Here is a 19,389-nt window from a genome sequence, read left to right as displayed (position 1 = left end):
GGAGTTTAACCAGGCAAAACCATACAACTTTCCAGCAAAAGGCAGTGGTTAACTTTCCCCTGCTTACCAAGTTGAGATAACACTACCTGTTCAGTGTCAGCTTTGGATCAGAGGGTCAGATTCTCACTCGACTCAGAGGGCTGTGGGTTCAAGTCCACAAGGGCGGAGCACAAAACGTAACTGGCACTCTGGTGCAGTCCTGAGGGAACTCCACCTTTCTGATCAGACATTAAAACGGGCCCTTCCTGCCCTCCAAGGAGAATATTAAAGGCCCAATTACACCATTTGAATAAGAACAAGTGGTTTTCTCGGTGACCCAGCCAACACTTAATCTGATTAGGTGTTGGTTGAAGGTTACCTGGTCATTTATCTTTTTGTTGTTTGTGGGAGCTTGCTGTGCGCAAACACACTCCCAATCTTTTCCTTTTGCTGCATTCTCAGGCATCAGACGGAGTGAAACGAATTCTGAGCCACAGCAATTGGTTGAATCCTCCAACTCTCTTGTTAGCTTTTCAACCATCAGCAGTATCGCAAACAATGGGCAATGTGCCTTGGATCAGGCATCAGGATGGAGCCTTTAATGCTGACCCCCACACCTCCCTTCCCATGAACCCTACCCTTCAAATCAACGCTCCCCCCCCCCCCGATTGAATAGGACAATTCACCACAAGATGTGTGAGGTGCATGGTCACCTTTTTTCATCAGTCACAAGTGCAAGGATCCCGTGGGTGTTACTTCAGTAGAAATTCAGCTGATAAGGGCTTTTGGTCAGTCTACTGGGTGATAAATAAAATACTGAAAATGTGCATTACAAAATAATAGATGAATATAATTACATTGACAATACTTTGACTGAGGAATGACAGCTGTTCATTATACAGGCCTGAGGGCAGTTCTGTTGAGTAATAATACGGTACAGTGGCTTTTCATTTTGATGAAGAGCATAGTTACACAATGGCAGGAGTGGGATTATACACTCAAAGAGGATCAGACTTCAAATATGATATTAGTACAGGTTAAGCTACTGCTAAGAATCAATATCAAATAGCATTTGCTAGCGCCCATCGATATCACCCAGAAGACATGCCAGGGCACACTATTCCAAGTAAATATTTAATTTCAATAAATTAGAGAGGTATTTGTTTAGTTCAAGGTTTAAAACTGAAGTGGGCACAGCTTGGAGGTCTAGTCAGATTAGTATTGGAATATTAATAGGGAGTGGGTTTCAGTGACAAGCATAATGTGGCTAGTTCTTTATGGGTACTGCTCATCTAGTTGGAATGTTCATCTATTTGATGCAGGATCAGTAAGCCTTCAAATGTGTTTAATGTGATAAATATCACTATTGGTTTTGTTCTTTCTCTGATATCCTCGATTATATGTGAAAAAAAAATCTAAGATGAAGCCAGAAATGTGCAATGGAAGCTATTGTTCAACATTTTATGGGACAAATTGATGACCGCAGCTCCTACGTTGACATTTCAAAAAGTACTTTGTTGGCAGTCAAATGCTTTTGGACTTCATGAGATTCCATACAAATGCAAGGTCATTCTTTAACAAGTGACAGAAGAGAAACAAAATGGTTAGAATGATTAACCATTATTATTCAGCAGATTGTCATATATTGTTGTTTCTGAACAACAATTGTTTTCGAATCATAGAATTTACAGTACAGGAGGCCATTCAGCCCATCAAGTTTACACCGGCCCTTGAAAGAGCACCTGACTTAAGCACACACCTCTACCCTATCCCCGTAACCCAACCTAACTGTTGGACACTAAGGAGCAATTTAGCATGGCCATTGGGCCTCCCTCTACCAACACCCTGACTCCGTCCCTCTCAACCACCCTCCTTTCCCCTCTCTCTCCACTACCCCCCTTCCTTTTCCTTCTGTTGGTACAGAGGCGAGGGTATCTGGTCTCTCCAGCGCAAAGTTTAGCGCTTGTACCATTTGTTTTTTGTACAACTGTGTTGTGAACTGTTTTAATAATCAGAGTATCCTACACCACCCCCCCCGTGCATTGGTACTGAGGGGAGGGTGCCCTGTTTCTCCAACACAAAATTAATGTTTGTACCGTTTGGCCTTGTATACATTTTTTTTTACTGTTTTAGCAAAAAGATATGGCCAATCCACCGAACCTGCACACCTTTGGACTGTGGGAGGAAACCAGAGCACCCGGAGGAAACCCACGCAGACACAGGGAGAAAGTGCAAACTCCGCACAGGCAGTCACCCGAGGCCAAAATTGAACCAGGGACCCTGAAGCTATGAGGCAGCAGCGCTAACCACTGTGCCGCCCGTTACATATAACAGAGCTATAAAGATATACACGACAATGTCTTACTCTGCTGAAGCTCGCAACATTTTGGCTTCTCGACTTGGTCATATGTTGCATCAGATTTCCATTTTCCACTTTTGAGCAGTACCACAGTCTCATTCTCATGATTTCTCTGGTCTGATTGGCTCACTGGGCATTTAGTGTGATGGCCGAGGTTGTTTTTCTGACTGGAAGCCCATGTTCAGTGGAGTCCTGCAGGATTGGTTGGGGCCCCTTGCTGTTTGTGGTTCAGAGACATGATTTAGATGTGAATTGATCAGTAAATTAACAGATGATACGAATATTGGTGGGGTGGTAAATAGTGAGAAGGATAGCAGATTGCAGGAGGATATAGAGGAGCAGGTCAGATGGGCTGATCAGTGGCAAATGGAATTCAATCCGGATAAGTGGGAGGTGTTGCATTTGGGCAGGACAAACAAGGCATGGGAATACACAATAAAAGGCAGGACTCTAGGAAGCACAGAGGATCAGAGGGACCTTGGTGTGCATGTACACATGTGTGTGTGGGTTTCCTTCGGGTGCTCCGGTTTCCTCCCACAGTCCAAAGATATGCAGGTTAGTTGGATTGGCCATGATAAATTGTCCTTAGTGTCCAAAATTGCCCTTGGTGTTGGGTGGGGTTACTGGGTTATGGGGATAGGGTGGAGGTGTGGGCTTGGGTAGGGTGCTCTTTCCAAGAACCGGTGCAATTCAATGGGCCGAATGGCCTCCTTCTGCACTGTAAATTCTATGATCTATGATCTACACTGGCCCCTTAAGGTAGCAGAGCAGGTGGATACAGTGGTTAAGAAGGTAAATGGTATACTTGCCTTTATTAGCAGAGGCGAAGAATTTAAGAGCAGGGAGGTCATGCTGGAACTGTATAAAACATTGGTTAGGCCACAGCTAGAGTATTGTGTGCAGTTCTGGAATCCACATTATAGGAGGGATGTGATAGCACTGGAAAGGGTGCAGAGGAGATTTACCAGGATGTGCCATGGGCTGGAGAGTTTTAGTTATGAAGAGAGATCGGATAGACTTGGGTTGTTTTCCTCAGAGCAGAAGAGGCGGAGGGGGAACATGCCTTGATGATAAGGGCAGTCGCCCTCACCTCTGGAGTTCAGCCCCAAACAGACAGTCAATGAGCAGGTTTCTGCTAAGAAAGTGCTGTTTGCTAGCGGTGTCGATGACCTCTTCCATCACTTTGTTGTCTGCATGTACGGTGACAGCAATTTAACTGAGGGTCTGCCAGTAAGATCCTGAACTGTTAACGATTGTGGGAATGGGTGAAGAGGGTGCAGCCAGGTGAGGTTTGCCCACAAATTCTGTCATCCCTGGTTAAACTAATCCCCATTCCCAAAGGGACCACTCCTTGTCTTGGCTCAGAAGTAGCACTCCCTCCACGGAGTCAGAAGTTCCAATCTAGAGATTTGAACACAAATTCTAAGCGGCCACTCCAGTGCACTACTAAAGGAGTGCTGCACTGTCAGAGGTGCAGCTTTTGAATGAGAAGTTAAACTGAAGCCGCATTTTCCCTCTCCGGTGACTGTTAAAATCTTGAAAATGAGCATAGAAGTTTCTCCTAGTGTCTCGGCCGATATTAATTCCCCAACCAGCACCTAAACAGATGACCTGATCATTATTTACACTGGTGTGTTCATGTGGGACTTTACTCTGATCAAATTGGAAGCGCTGTTGCCCACAATACGGCACTGACTGCAATTCATTGGTGGCAAAGCACTTTGGAATGTTCCGAGGTCATGAAGCCAGCTACTTAAATACAAGTCTTTCTTTTTCCTTGCTGAAGGTATTAATCCACAGATACCAAACACACTCAGGCACTTCACCCAAGAGAATAGGGCAATGATTTAAATGAGAGTCTTGGCATGACGGGCAAATTCCAACTGGTCCTCGCCAGATTTCCACTTACGCTCACTGCCCGGCTCAGGTCACTGAATAGTGTCAGGGTCCTTCCTTATTCCCTTATTTCCCCTTTCTTTTATTTTTGCCGTTCCATTTTTTGATCCATGGATAATGAATGGACCTGTGGCCTTAAGGCAAGCAGCCTGTGCCTTTAATTCAGGAGTAGGAGAGATGAGTGTGCTAGTCTGTGCTGGTTTAAACTGGAGCAATAGACTGACCTGCATCAGTAAGAGATGGGCTGGGTCTCGGTTGATTGATTTGGCTCGTGGCCAATGAATTGGCCCCAAAAGGCTGTACTTTGCCCGGTAACGGATGAAGATTGGATCTTATCCCAATGGGATGGTTCAGAGTCGTGGGTTTTTCAGCTTTGTCCAGAAAGGCTGTGTTTCTGAACTGGCAGAGAACCTGGATGAATCTGTTTGCAAGAGAACCATTACAGGCTGTGCAGACAAAGTCCAGAATCTGAAAACTCTCCCCAGAAAAGCTGATGTGAATCAATTCTCTCTCTCCGGAAGGCGTGCTGCCTGTGAGCAGTGCATTTTCTAAATTACAGAAAACCGGAGGACAAACCACAAACTGAAAGCAAGGCTTGATGAAACAAGGACTCTACCTCTACAGGAAAGCTAGGAGTATGGTATTTTAAAACTGTAGAAAGACCAGTACAGGCTGCAAAACAAAGACTGTAATCTATAAGCTTACTGTGAAGAAAGCATGCCAAGAACCATCTGAAGCAAAGACAATTTTTTCTTTCACTTATAACCCCTCTCTACCCCTCTGTGTTTGTATGTCTTGTGTGTATGTATATAGAGGGTGGCAGGCAAGTTAGTGAGAGTTAGGCATTACTTAAACGTTAACCAACTGTTTAAACTTACAAAGCTGGTGACTGTATTTATTCGACAACCAAGGGTCAGAGACTTGGGTATTTTTCTAAGAATATTGGTCAATTCAATTGTGTTGACTCTGGGACGAGTGGGGCTGGAATTGACCGTGCACTTGGCTAGCGTGTCGCAACAATAGTGCTCAGCAAAAAGAATTTCTGCCACCTGGGGGCCATATGGTGGCACAGTGGTTAGCACTCATGGCGCCAAGGACCCGGGTTCGATCCCGGCCCACTGTCCACGTGAAGTTTGCACATTCTCCCTGTGTCTGCGTGGGTCTCACCCCAACAACCTAAACATTATGTGCAGGGTAGGTGGATTGGCCACGCTAACTTGTACCTTAACTGGAAAAAAATAATTGGGTACTCTAAATTGAAAAAAAAAAAGTCTTCCACCACCCCACCCCCGCCTTAGAATTCCCAAGTTTCAAGTCTACAATAGTTAATTTGACTAGTTCTGCAGCGATTTCTTGGAGATGCTCACCCTCTTCACCATTTTACCCAACAGATGAATTATGCAAGGTGCTCCAAAGAAGGGCCTTTACACGGGATGTACACCTCAGAATCAGGCCATTTGGCTCAACACTTTCATGCCAGTGTTGATGCTCCACATGAGCCTCCTCTAGTCAGCACAATCATCAATTATTGTCTCGTCTCTTGCACTTACCAATCTTCCCCTCAAATGCATCAATGTTACTGTATTTGCCCCAACTGTGCTTCGTGGTAGTCAGTTCCACATTCTCTTGAATTCCTTATTTGCTTTGTTAATGACTGTCCCATATTAGTGACTCCTAGCCTTGAGTTTTCTCCACAAGTTGAAACATTGGGCTGGATACTCCCGCCCCGCCCACTGCAAGATTGCCATGGGCGAGCGGCGTAGAATGGAGAACTCCATTGACCTCGGGCGTGATTCTCCAGTCATCGGGCGGACGCGGCCGGAGACTCCCACCCATAATCTCTACATCTGCTCTATCAAATCACTCCTTACATTTAAAGACCTCTATCACCCCCTCAGCCTTCACTTTTCTACAGAAAAGCACTCAGCCTCTTTCAATTCAGGTATCATTCTTCAAAATGCTATTTTTTCGCATTTTCTCCACTGCCTCGATAGTCTTTTAAAAATGCAATTAGATCATGAATGAGCCTGGGACACATCTAGAGGTAAGTACTTCTCAGTCAGTTACCAACTCCTTTAAGGGTTGGATAAACCTGAAATAAAGATATACTCTCTCGTGGTTTTAATTAAACTGGTTTGATAAGAGTATGAAACCATTACACCTAAAGGGAGTTTCACCTTCGGTTTAATTAGCAGAAAAGCGCCAGCGAAGAAACTGGAAAAATTAGCATGCATGTAACGCGCAACCTCCACCCAAGGATAAAAGGTTGACATGTTGTGGAAATAACTGGAACTTTAAATCTGAACAGAAAAACAACCAAATGGTTGCCACTGAACCCAAAGCTGCCAAAGTAAATGTGGAGCTGGTCTCCCAGATATTTAAACACAGTATCATATATTTGGAGGCCAAGTCACCACCTCTGGGCCATAAAGACCAAAAGGTCTCCTGCCCGACAACCCTCTGATATCTTCACTCCTGATCTCTCGCAGAGCCACAATTTTAATTGATCCATCATTGGCGGCCATGCTTTCAGCTGCAAGTCCCGCTTGGCTTCTCTACCCCTCTTTGCTCTAATAAGATGCTCCTTTAAACCAACCTCATTGACAAGGTTTTTGGCCTCCCACCTGTCCAAATATCTCATGTAGCTCAGTGATTTTCATGGAATTTACAGTGCAGGAGGAGGCCATTTGGCCCATCGAGTCTGCACCGGCCCTTGGAAAGAGCACCCTACTCAAGCCCACACCCCCACCCTCCCCGTAACCCAGTAAAGCTCACCCAATTTTTTTGAACACGAATGGCAATTTAGCATGGCCAATCCACCTAATCTGCACATCTTTGGACTGTGGGAGGAAACCCACGTAGACACGGGGAGAACATGCAGACTCCGCACAGACAGTGACCCAAGCCGGGAATCGAACCTGGGACCGTGGAGCTGTGAAGCAACTGTGCTAACCACTATGCTGCCGTGCTGCCCTCCCATGAAGCATTTTGGGGTGTAATGCATCAGCTAGATGTTGTGCTCCCGATCAATATCCGATGTGTCCTGGGTGATACAAGAGAATAATAGGGAAGATAGCATCGAGCACTGTTTGACAGCATGCCGACGTTCATAAAGAGTAGTAATGGCTAATTTGGCAAGGCAAGAAATGCAAACCCCAATAAGAGTGGCCAACAATTCCAAGAGTGGAGAGAGAGTAGGGAGGGAAATGAATGCAGTCACTAACTTATGTAAGAATGTCAAAATACTAGTGCAGATATTACATTAAACATTCACTCCCTCCACCACTGGCATACAGTAGTAGCAGTATGTACCACCTAAAGATGCACTGCACCAACTCACCAAGGCTCCTTCGAAAGCCAGGTCCTCTGCCACTGGAGGGGCAAGGGCAGAAGATACCTGGGAACAGCATCACCTCCAAGGTCTCCTCCAAGCCACTCACCATCCTGACTTTGACCCAGCGACAGTGAAGGAACAGCGTTGTAGTTCCAAGTCCTGGAACTCGCTTGCTAACAGCATGGTAGGTAAATGTACACCACCTGGACTGTAGGGGCTCAAGAAGACAGTAGCTTACCATCACCTTTTCAAGGGAACTTTGGGCTTGCCAACAAATGCAGGCATTGCCAGTGATGCTCACATATCATGAAAGGACTAAAAACAGATGAAGGCCACTAGTGGTTGAGGTCTGGTTTGGACCATGGAGTAAAGGATTGGATTGGATTTTGATTCTCTTTCGGGAAGTTGAACAGTCACTCCAACCGAACAAGGGAAATGTTCTTCCTGGGAAAAGTTGTTGAAGGTTCAGGTTAAATCTGCAGAGCTCACCTCACTGGATGGCTATTCAGTGACTCTGGAAGAAAATGTGCACGTGTTGTGAGGGAGACAGGAGGTGCACTGTTGGACGAGGATTAAATCAGGGGCGTCATTCTCCGACCCCCCCTCCCCCCCGCCGGGTCGGAGAATCGCCGGGGGCTGGCGTGAATCCCGCCCCAGCCGGTTGCCGAAGTCTCCGGCACCGGATATTTGGCGGGGGCGGGAATCGGGCCGCGCCGGTTGCCGGGCCCCCCCCCGCTGGATTCTCCGGCCCGGATGGGCCCAAGTCCCGCCGATAAATTGCCTGTCCCGCCGGCGTGGATTAAACCACCTTTTGAACGGCGGGACAAGGCGGCGTGGGTGGGCTCCGGGGTCCTGGGGGGGGGGGGGGCGCGGGGCGATCTGGCATCGGGGGGGGGGGGGGGGTGCCCCCACGGTGGCCTGGCCCGCGATCGGGGCCCACCGATCCGCGGGCGGGCCTGTGCCGTGGGGGCACTCTTTCCCTTCCGCCTCCGCCACGGTCTCCACCATGGTGGAGGCGGAAGAGACTCCCTCCACTGCGCATGCGTCGTAAACTGTCAGCGGCCGCTGACGCTCCCGCGCATGCGCCGCCCGGAGATGTCATTTCCGCTTCAGCTGGCGGGGCAACAAAGGCCGTTTCCGCCAGCTGGCGGGGCGGAAATTCCTCCGGCGCCGGCCTAACCCCATAATGTTGGGGCTCGGCCCCCAAAGATGCGGAGCATTCCGCACCTTTGGGGCGGCGCGATGCCCGTCTGATTGGCGCCGTTTTGGGCACCAGTTGGCGGAAATCGCGCCGTTTCGGGAGAATTTTGCCCCAGATTTTAGTTCGATGTTCGTCACCTGCTGTCTGGGATCATTAATAAAGAAAGGCCATTTGGATGGAAGGACTGGAGGGTGGCTCTTCACCCAGAGCTTTAGACCTTCACACAAGGGTCACAATCTTCAGGGGAAAAAGGAATAAAACTGGTCCTGCAGGGGGATTCAACCAAGAATATTTTCAGAAAAATACTGCACACTTCACGAGATAAATTGCTCTGTGACTTTCCTGCTGTTGCTTCACTGTGTAATCACTAGCTCTGCGCAGAACTGCTCCTGATTTTTAGCGATGGCAGTCAGCACTTCTGGTGCATTACAGAACTGCCAAGATGGGCCTCCGAACAGCAGGGATTTAGATGGCACTGCTAAACTGCTTGTGTTTTCTTTGTGCTGTTGATATTACTGCTCAGTATTACACCCCTGACAAAGCCTCATCCTGGATTGGTCAAGCTGTCTCCGTGCAATGAAAGGTTAATACTGCATGACAGTCAACACCAAAGGTGCCAGCACAATGCAGTCTCTGCAAACACCTTCAGAGCCGACAGTACGGTTTTGTCCCCACACAAAAGGAGCATTAATGTAATTTCCTGTCATTCTAACGGAGTATCAAACAGAATATGATGGTCTGTATGCTTCATCTGCCCATCTCCCACCATGTCCACTCTTCTGGGTAGCAAGGGCTCATTGCTGGGATAAAGCTTTAGGACCACTTTCCAGAGGAAGGCTTTTAATGATATACACAGGGCAGGGCCTCGGCCAATGGGGGCACACGGAGAGGTGACTGTTGTGGTGGAAACCACCACAGAATCTTGGTAGCTCCAACTATAAGCAGGAAATACAGAACAACATCGGGCTCTGACTGCCCTTGACATCAAGACAGCATTTGACCGAGTATGACATCAAGGAGCCCTAGCTAAACTGGAGTCAATGGGAATCGGGTGGGGGGCAGTCCAATGGTTGGTGTCATATCTTGCACAAAAAAGACAGCCGTGGTTGCTGGAAGCCAATCATCTCAGTCCCAGGTTCCATCAATAAAGTTGCCTCTAACACAAGGTCATGAGTGGTGATATTTGCTGTTGATCTCACAATGTTCACTTCCATTTGTAAATCCTCAAATACTGAAGCAGTCTGTGTCCATATGTCTGGACAACTTTGAGGCAAGAGCTTACAGGGCAGTAATAATAATCTTCATTATTGTCACGAGTACGCTTACATTAACACTGCAATGAAGGTACTGTGACAATCCCCTAGTCGCCACACTCTGTTGCTGCATAGCGCCAGGGGACCAGGTTTGATTCCTGGCCTGGGTCACTGTGTGCGGAGTCTGCACGTTCTCCCTGTGTCTGTTTGGTTTTCTTCCAGGTTCTCCTGTTTCCTCCCACAAGTCCCAAAAGACGTGCTGTTAGGTGAATTGGACATTCTGAATTCTCCCTCCGTGTACCCGAACAGGCGCCGGAATGTGGCGACTAGGGGATTTTCACAGTAACTTCATTGCAGTATTAATGTAAGCCTACTTGTGACACTAATAAAGATTATTAAGTAGTAAGAGCTTATAAGTGCACCACACAAGTGGCAGACAATGACCATTTCCAACAGGAAAAAAATCGAACCATTAATCTTTGACATTCAACAGCATCACTGAATACCCCATTATCAAACCATCATTGACCAGAAATGGAACTGGACTAACCATATAAATTCTGTGGCAAAAAGAGTAGACTAGAGGCTGTGAATTTTGTGGCCAGTCACTCATCTCCTTTCTCCCAACCATATACAAGGCACATGTCAGAACTTTGATGGAATACCCTTCACTTGCCTGTGGCTCCAACTAAGCTCAAGAAACTCAACACCATCCAGGAAAAAGCAGCTCACTTGATTGGCACCTCATTCGTCACCTTAAACATTCCTGCCTCCAACACCACCGGCACAAAGTGGCAACGAAGTGTTTAATATCAGCAAGGTGCGCTGAAGCAGATTCTTCAACAGCACCTTCCAAACAACGACCTCTATCACCTGGAAGGATAAAAGCAGCAGATGTATGGGAACAACACCACGTCCCAGATCTCCTCCAAGCCAAGCACCATCCTGAACTGGAACCAAATCGGAATTCCTTCACTGCTGCCCCCACCAACCTGTTCCCCAGCACCCCGATTCCCATTGGCTCCAGTTTAGCTAGGGCTCCTTGATGCCACACTCAGTCAAATGCTGTCTTGATGTCAAGGGCAGTCTTCACCTTGGAGTTCAACTCTTGCCCATTCATCCCAAGGCTGACAAATGCACTGTGGTTGTATCTGCATGAGATGTACTGCAGCGGTTCAAGAAGGTGACTCACCACCATCTTTTCAAGAGCAATTAGGGATGAGCAACAAATGCTGGCCTTGCCAGTGATGCCCACATCATGAAATAATTTTTTAAAAACCTGTGTCACTCATGCAAGAAACATTTAAATACCTGTTTTCTCAAGAAACACCTCAGATTTACACACGAGCTTTGCCAGGATACACAGGAATATTTATTCCAATTGGGGCTTTTATTCTATAGTGTTATGGGCCAGGGTTTAGAGAACCCCAAAGTGTATCATGGAGTTCACCTGACCCACGACTTTTAATAGATTGTGGTTTGGGGAGCACACTGCCCACTCTACAGGTGTGGTACAGCAGAAATGGAAAAGTATTTTTTAAAGCAAAACAATGTTTATTCTATGAACTCAAGTTAACCTTTTTAAAACAGAGTGAACATCTTAGCAACCATCAATTCAAATACAACCCCCAAAGAATTAAACACTAAGTAATCCTTAAGCTTTCCTTTTAACATCCATAAGACATTAAAAAAACTTTTAACAGAAGCACATCAGGTTTAAATGCACTACTGAGAACAGTTATCACTCTGAATTCACCAAATGATCAAGAGATAATCTTTACATGGCAGAGAGAACAACATTACACATTCTTTGGCTGGCTGCAGCTCCAACACTAAAACAAAACCAAAAAAAGAGACACACCCAAGCTTTTCTCAAAGTGAAACTAAAAAGCAGAGCCAGAGCTCAGCTCCACCCACACTCTGACATCACTGCAGTAACATGAGCAGACAAACATTTCTTAAAGTGACATTCTCATGACGATAGTTCTATAACACAAAGAACTTTGAGAAAGTAGAGGCAGTGCTTACGGGTCCAACAAGTAGACATACTGCCCCTCTGGCGTCCGCTCCTGGTGATATGTGAGGTTGTAGGATAGCATGGCTCCGATTAGGTCAGCTAGCTGCTGCTTCTCCCTGGTGCTGTACAGCTGAGTGTTCACCTGGAACAAGGATTTTGCAATTCACATCATTACAAGGTACCCAGCTATTTAGAAAAATCCTGTTTAAACTTCCCTGCCATTTGAAGCTTCTGAACACAACCAGATAGCCCAGAGTTGCTGCTTTCGAGTGCAGTGCCCCGTATAGTATTTCACATTCCGGATCATCTCGAGCGGCACTCTCCAAGGTGCTATATGTCTCTGCTTGGTTGGATATACACCATGATGTTAGTCCTACCTCATATCTTTTGCTATCTCTTCGCCCATTCGCAGCAACTTTCCCAAACTGTAACAACAACTTTTCCTTTGATTGAAGCTCCCCAGTATTTTACATCCTAATCAGCTTAAGGCACTCCGCCCTGAGTAGCATTAGTTCAAGAACACTCAACAAATCATTCTACTTGTCCAAATATTTTTTCCTCACAGATCTCAGGCACCTATACACTTTCTTACTTCAGGGGTGAGGATGTTACTTTCACACTTTTACAATGCTGATTGGCACAGGAAGCAAATATTCTGCTCGTAAGCAGGGTATTTAGTGACTATTTTTCATATTCACAATGATTACATAATGAGTAAATGTATCAACGTACTCCATTTCTATATTAATTTTGAAAGTTGGCCTTTATTTCAAAGGGAATGAGAGCATAAAAATAGGGAAGTCCTGCTAAAACTATACAAGGCACCAGTTAGACCACATTTGGAGTTTTTGTGAACAGTTTTTGTCCCCTTATCCAAGGAAAAATATACTGGCCTTGGAGGCAGTCCAGAGAAGTTCACTAGCTTGACCCTTGGTATGGAGGGAATTTCTAATGAGGAGAGGTTGAGTAGGTTGGGCCTGTGCTCACTGGAGTTCAGAAGAATGAGAGGTGAACTTATCGAGACATATAGGATTCTCAGGGGGCTTGACAGGGTAGATGTTGAGAGGATGTTTCCCCCTGTTGGAGAGTCTAGGATCGGAGGCCATAATCTCAGAATAAGGGGTCGCCCATTTAAGACAGAGATGAGGGAGAGTTTAGTCTCTCAGAGGGAAGCAAATTTGTGGAATTCTTTCCACAGAGGTATGTAGAGGCTGAGTCATTAAGTATATTCAAGGTTGAGATAGACAGATTTTTTAATCAGCAAGGGAATTGAGGGTTATGAGGATAAGGCTGGAAAGTGGAGTTGAGGATTATCAAATCAGATCAGTTGTGATCTCATCGAATGGCGGAGAAGACTTGATGGGCTGAATGGCCTACTTCTGTTCCTACGCCTTATGGTCTGTGATCCAGACAGTGTCACAAAAAGCCAGAAACGCTGAGTCACCAGGGACAGGGAAGAATTGATGCTATATTTTCAAAATCAATAAACACAGGACAGCTCCGCTTAAACACCGTGCATTACATTCAAAGAATTGAGCCCAACCAGTGCTGACCACAACTCTGTTCCAAGGGACACCAAGTAAATCTACATCCTAGCCTTTAGATATTCCTATCTTCTATGCCATTTCTCATGCAATTAATAAAACAGCTCTCTTTAATAAAACATTTTCTGGAAAAAATACTAAGTTTTTGAGTGAGGTTTACAGAAACAACGACAATATTAATTACATATAGAGTCGCATCTATGAGTACCAGTAGGCACTGTTAAGTGACGGCCTTCTCACACCCGAGTATCAAATAGGTCTAAACTATCTTTTTAGACAGTCCTGTCGTTCCTGCCCTTCCTGGTTTAAGGATGAACTTGCTCCTGTGGCTATCTTCAGTTTAAAAGTAGTACTGAGTATATCACAATACATTCCATTCAGTGATCACCTCGTCTTGCTCACCAACATTATTTACAAAAAATGTGTATCCTCCCCTCACTGGCAGCAGCAATGGGGTTTGGGTGGGGGGGGGTGGGGGGGGGGGGGGGGGGAAAGAGATCGGGATCTATCCCTTTAAACTGCCCACATTCAAGGTAAGCAGTCGCTTATATCAAAACACTGGTAGAAATTTTGAAATTGGCATTGCAAATTTCTAAGTATAGCATCTTAAATGCTGTTTATTCTGTGCAGAAACAGCTTTGGTTACTCACAAGGAAGTCATGATTACACAAGGTGGGCTTATCAAGGAATACTTCAGTTTCAATTCCAAGTGGCTTCAACTATCAACTGGGTTGCATTGGGGGAATGCAGCTCTGTCAGCGGTGCCATCCTTTGGGTGAAATGTTAAACTGAGGCTCCACCTGCCTTTCCAGTACGACGCAGGTGATCCCAGGGCATTCGTTCAAAGGCGAGCTGGCGAGTTCTACCTGGTGCTGCGGTCAGCATTCACCCCGCATACAACAGGTTATCTTGTCATTGCTGTTCTGGGGCAATTTGGGTGCCTCATTTCCTACAATATTACAGGTTGCACGTCAAAAGCACTTTGACTGGGTCTTATAGAGCTATGGGACGTCCTGAAGTCATGAAAGACACTGTATAAATTTCAGTTCTCGTTTTCAGAACTATATTTTTAGGAATGTGTTTATGTTGACACAGCGCAGAGGAAATAAAATTCATTGCTCAGTTTTGTGAAAAGATACTTGTGAAATTCTAGGACATTTTACCCCATATGGTTGCAATTTATGGAAAGGACTTTGAGAAACTCAACAAAGACAGTACAGAGAAAATATTTTAAGATAGTCTGATTAAAAATGATCTATGATTCTCATGTAGTGGAAAGGAATCTGGGATTTTCTCCAGAGCGCAGCCATAAAAATACCACAAAACATCCCTCTCCTCAATTAGAACAGAGATATTGAAGACACTTGATGTTAGTCATTTATCACATTTGCCGTTATTTAAATTGGAATTAATAAACAATTTTCAAAATACTGGTAACTGGATGTGAAAAGATTAGATTTAAAGACAGACAGAGGTGGCAGTGAGAAGAGTAGAGAAGGGGGGAGCGAGGAAGATGGAAAACATACAAATAAGGCAAGAGAAACAGATTGGCACAGGGAAAAAGTTTGAGTAACACCAAATGCAAGGGATAGAAACATTTTAAAAATACATTTAGAGTACCCAATTCATTTTTTCCAATTAAGGGCCAATTTTTAGTGTGGCCAATCCATCTACCCTGCACATCTTTGGGTTGTGGAGGCGAAACCCACGCAAACACTGGGAGAATGTGCAAACTCCACATGGACAGTGACCCAGAGCAGAGATCAAACCTGGGACCTCGGTGCCGTGAGGCAGCAGTGCTAACCACTGTGCCACCGTGCTATCCTCAAGGAATAGAAACATGGAAGGATGGGGTGGGAGTGAAAGACACACATATCAAGTTAAAGGTAAAAATATACATTCAATAAAAGATTTTCTATTTGTTATAGGAACCTCAAATATAGGTCAACATAAATCTATTATGGAAACTGCGAGATACAAATTCAGTGCTATGTGAATCTTACTCGAGACCAGCTCCATCCATTTTAGATTAATTTAATTCATTTTTTCCCCCCTCAAATTTAATGCTGCAGTTTTTAGCCATTTCTGTGAGCCAATTCTGGGATGTTTCCGGAACACTTTCAGACAAACTATGGATACTTTCTGGGCAATTCTAGGGAGCCTGTGTCCGGCGTCCCCCCCCCCCACTTTCCAGAGAACATCACAACCAACCTCCTGATCACTTTCCAATCCTCAACAGTCCTAACACCTCAGGGCTGCATTTGAGGTGAGGAAATAGGTTGCCCAGAGTGTCTGGCTGAGTTCCAATAAGGGGAGCAAGAAGGATGTCAAAAACATGCTGCATTGTGCCAAAGATAGCTGCTCTACAACTCAGTGGGATGCAGCAACTGGGCAAATTATAAAATTTAGAATCTGGAGATTCAGGAAGTACCAAAATCTAAGACACTGACTGATAATTATTAAATGTCTTCTTCATTGTATGCCTGCTGATGTGTATTTTTACCGTTGAAACATGACTTGTCTGCCTGTCTCCCTCTCTCTTTTTATTCCTTATATTAACTGTTGGTCATTTCTTTCCTCTACCTCCCAGTTTTCTCGGTTCCTCTGGCCCTTTGTGTGCATATCTTTGATGACCGTACCCTGCTGCATCTGTAATTTCGAACAGGTTGCCCTTATGGCCAATGCAGTGAAGTTACACCAACATGACATTACTGTGAGCGATGGACATCAGAACAGTATTCATTCCCCAATGTCAGTGTGATACTTATCTTCCCCATTTAGTTCTCAGTTTTTCTTTTTAAAAAACGCAAAATTCAAATTTGCAGCTATCTTAATGAGAACAGACGCCGGCTGTCTTTTAAAAGAAAATTATGAAGTCTGATAAGCAACAGCATCATAGAATTTACAGTACAGGAGGCCATTCGGCCAATCGAGTCTGCACCGACTCTTGGAAAGAGCAGCCTACCCAGGCCCACATCTCCACCCTATCCCCATAACCCAGTAACCCCACCCAACACTAAGGACAATTTTGAACACTGAGGGCAATTTAGCATGGCCAATCCACCTAACCCGCACATCTTTGGACTGTGGGAGGAAACCGGAGCACCCGGAGGAAACCCACGCGCACACGGGGAGAAGCTCCAGACTCCGCACAGACAGTGACCCAAGCTGGGAATCGAACCTGGGACCCTGGAGCAATTGTGCCAACCACTATGCTACCGTGCTGCATCTTCAGGAGAGGAGAGGAAAAAAGGGGAAGAGAGCGAATGGGAGTGTCTTGGCAGCGGGAAAAAATATAATTTAGTTTCATCTGATAATATAACACAGGGAAACCGGTGTGAGGATCTGCAGCACTGCTCCAAAACAACAACACTGCTCCTGGCACAACAGAACAGAAAAATAGGACATTCTGACCTCCATACCTAATTTTCTGATCTGCGCTATCAACCAATGAGACTGTGTAAAATGATAATCAGGGCTCTCGTTTTCTTCAAGTGCGTTCTTTGACCACATTTAAAAAAAAAAAATTTGGCTTTCTGCACATGTGCAGATGGATATCGGTGGCCATCTTACTTCGGCAGCAGACAGTGTTTCACACAGCCCCACAACCCGTCACAATTATAGAATGTTTATAGCACAGGAAGATCAGCACCTCATATCTTTACTGGGTGAAAGAAAAACTCACCAAGTCCCATTCATTTGCTCTTGCCACAAATTCTTTTCTCTTCAGAAAGTCAGAGCCTGCCTCTACAATGCTCTATGGTAGCACACTCCAGATCACAACCACTCACTGCATTAAAAACAAAGGTTTCCTCACATCGCCGTTGTTTTTTTCCCCGCCATTCACTTTCATCGCTGCCCTCTGGTTCTCAACCCATCCGGGTAATAGGAACAGTCTTTCCCCACATCGATCAAATCTCCTGCCAACCTTCTCTCCTCCAAGAGGAGCAGCCTGACTTGACGCCCCTTATTTTTCTAACACTTTTCTGCATCCTCTCTAATGCCTTCTCATCCTTCCTAAAGCATGATGCCCAGAATTGGACGCAATACCAGTGTTTTACAAAGGTTTATCATAACATCTTGCTTTTGAACACTATGGCCTTACTTAGGGTCCAATATGCCTTCTTAACTATTTTCTCAATCTGTCCTGCCACCTTCAATGATTTGTGCATATCCACCCCAGGGCCCTCTGCTCTCGCACCACCCTTTTAGAATTGTACCCTTCAGTGGATATTGCCTGTCCTCAGTCTTAGCAAAATGATTCATTTTGTGCTTCTCTGCATTAAATTTAATCTGCCACGTGTCTGCCCATTCCACCAGCCTGTATATATCGTCTTGAAGTCTATCACTATCTCCTCACAGTTCACAATACTTCAAAGCTTGGTTGACATTTGCAATTTTTCAAATTGTGCTCCTATTAACAGAAGTCTAGGTTATGAATATAGATCAAGAAAAGCAGAGCTCCTAGTATCGAATGTTGGGGAACACCATTGCATATTCCCCTCCTGTTCAAAAAACCTCTCACCACTACGGCTTCCTGTCAATCAGCCTCCCTCGCATCCATGAAGCTTCTATCCCTCAAGTTTAAGGATGGAAAAACAATAGCTCAAGGTTCCTTCTCCCAATCATCATTCAGTGCCATTAACCATGTGCAGAGATACAAGGACAGGACAGTTGTGAGAGACTCCCACAATGAATTGCTGATGACTGGGCTCACATGTGCCACTTTTGAATATGGTTATTTGGGCCATTTAATAGCCTGCATCTCACCACAAGCCAATGCCTCCAGGAACTGTTGGGGGGTGGGAGGAGTGCAGGGGATGGATTACAGGGCGGGCCTGAAAACCACTGATCACTGTAACCTCACTTACTGCAGTTGCCAAAAAATTGTGCTGACTGAAAACTGCTGAAAAGAATCAAGGAGGAGCAACAGGGAGCTTGCACAGATATGTGTAAATAGAGGTTATAGCTCCACTGATTGGCTGGCTGACAAAATATGTCATGATCGCGTAAATGCGACGTTGAAGATATGGAAAGGACCACCATATTTGGGGAAGGGGGCAGACGTGGGCTAAAACAAGAGCAGCTATAGTCAGGACATAGACAATCAGGAAACTTTATAATTGTGATCACCTCCTCTCCAAAGGATTGTAGTAGTGCCCATCTTTTGAACTTACTACCAAGTGGTCGTACAATGAAACCTGTAAATTACAGACAGCTGAGGGACTCGGACCCATACCGGGAGAGATACTGCTCTATCCCTGGGAAAGCAACTGTGCAACCAGGAAAATAGGGCTCGTTGTAAAGTCCGATGGTAATGTGCATGTATTTACTTAGAGTAGAGAAAGCATCAGTAATATGCACTGTATACTGCAGCACTTCCGATGGGAATTTAAGATTTACTCTTGACATGATGCAGAGAACCATTAACACAAATTCAATGGAGGCAGCAGACATTAATTCTCACTGGAATCTTTATTTACTGGATAGAATGCCCTACTTGCCTGACAGCCAGGGTTCAGTTTAAAAAAAAAGTGTTCATGACGTGCGCCAGCATTTCTTGCCTAAACCCGAGAGCATTTAAGAATCAACCACATTGCTGTGGATCTGGAATCATATAGGCCAGACCAGGTGAGGACGGCAGATTTCCTTCCCAAAAGGACATTAGTGAACCAGATTGGTTTTATTTCTATTTTAAATAATTGTTATTAAAGTTTTCACAAAATATCAACAACAAAATGTAAAAGGAACCCAATAGAATTAAATACAAAACAAAACACAACATCCCCGTGACCCCTCCCCCGAT

The 19,389-nt window shown here is 45.2% G+C and overlaps 1 protein-coding gene across 1 annotated transcript in view; it reads right to left on the bottom strand.

The window, feature by feature from the left end:
• Window positions 1–19,389, bottom strand: part of chtf18 (CTF18, chromosome transmission fidelity factor 18 homolog (S. cerevisiae)) — a 167,280-nt gene that overhangs the window by 47,375 nt on the left and 100,516 nt on the right. The window contains exon 18 of the mRNA XM_072480886.1: window positions 12,051–12,181. Coding sequence (XP_072336987.1) covers window positions 12,051–12,181 — 131 coding nt within the window. The remainder of the gene's footprint in view (window positions 1–12,050; window positions 12,182–19,389) is intronic.

The sequence above is a fragment of the Scyliorhinus torazame genome, chromosome 17 (assembly GCF_047496885.1).
Source record: "Scyliorhinus torazame isolate Kashiwa2021f chromosome 17, sScyTor2.1, whole genome shotgun sequence".
Taxonomy (NCBI): Eukaryota; Metazoa; Chordata; class Chondrichthyes; order Carcharhiniformes; family Scyliorhinidae; genus Scyliorhinus; species Scyliorhinus torazame.
The sequence above is the reverse complement of the archived record's forward strand: the minus strand, read 5'-3'. Positions and strand labels throughout refer to the sequence as shown.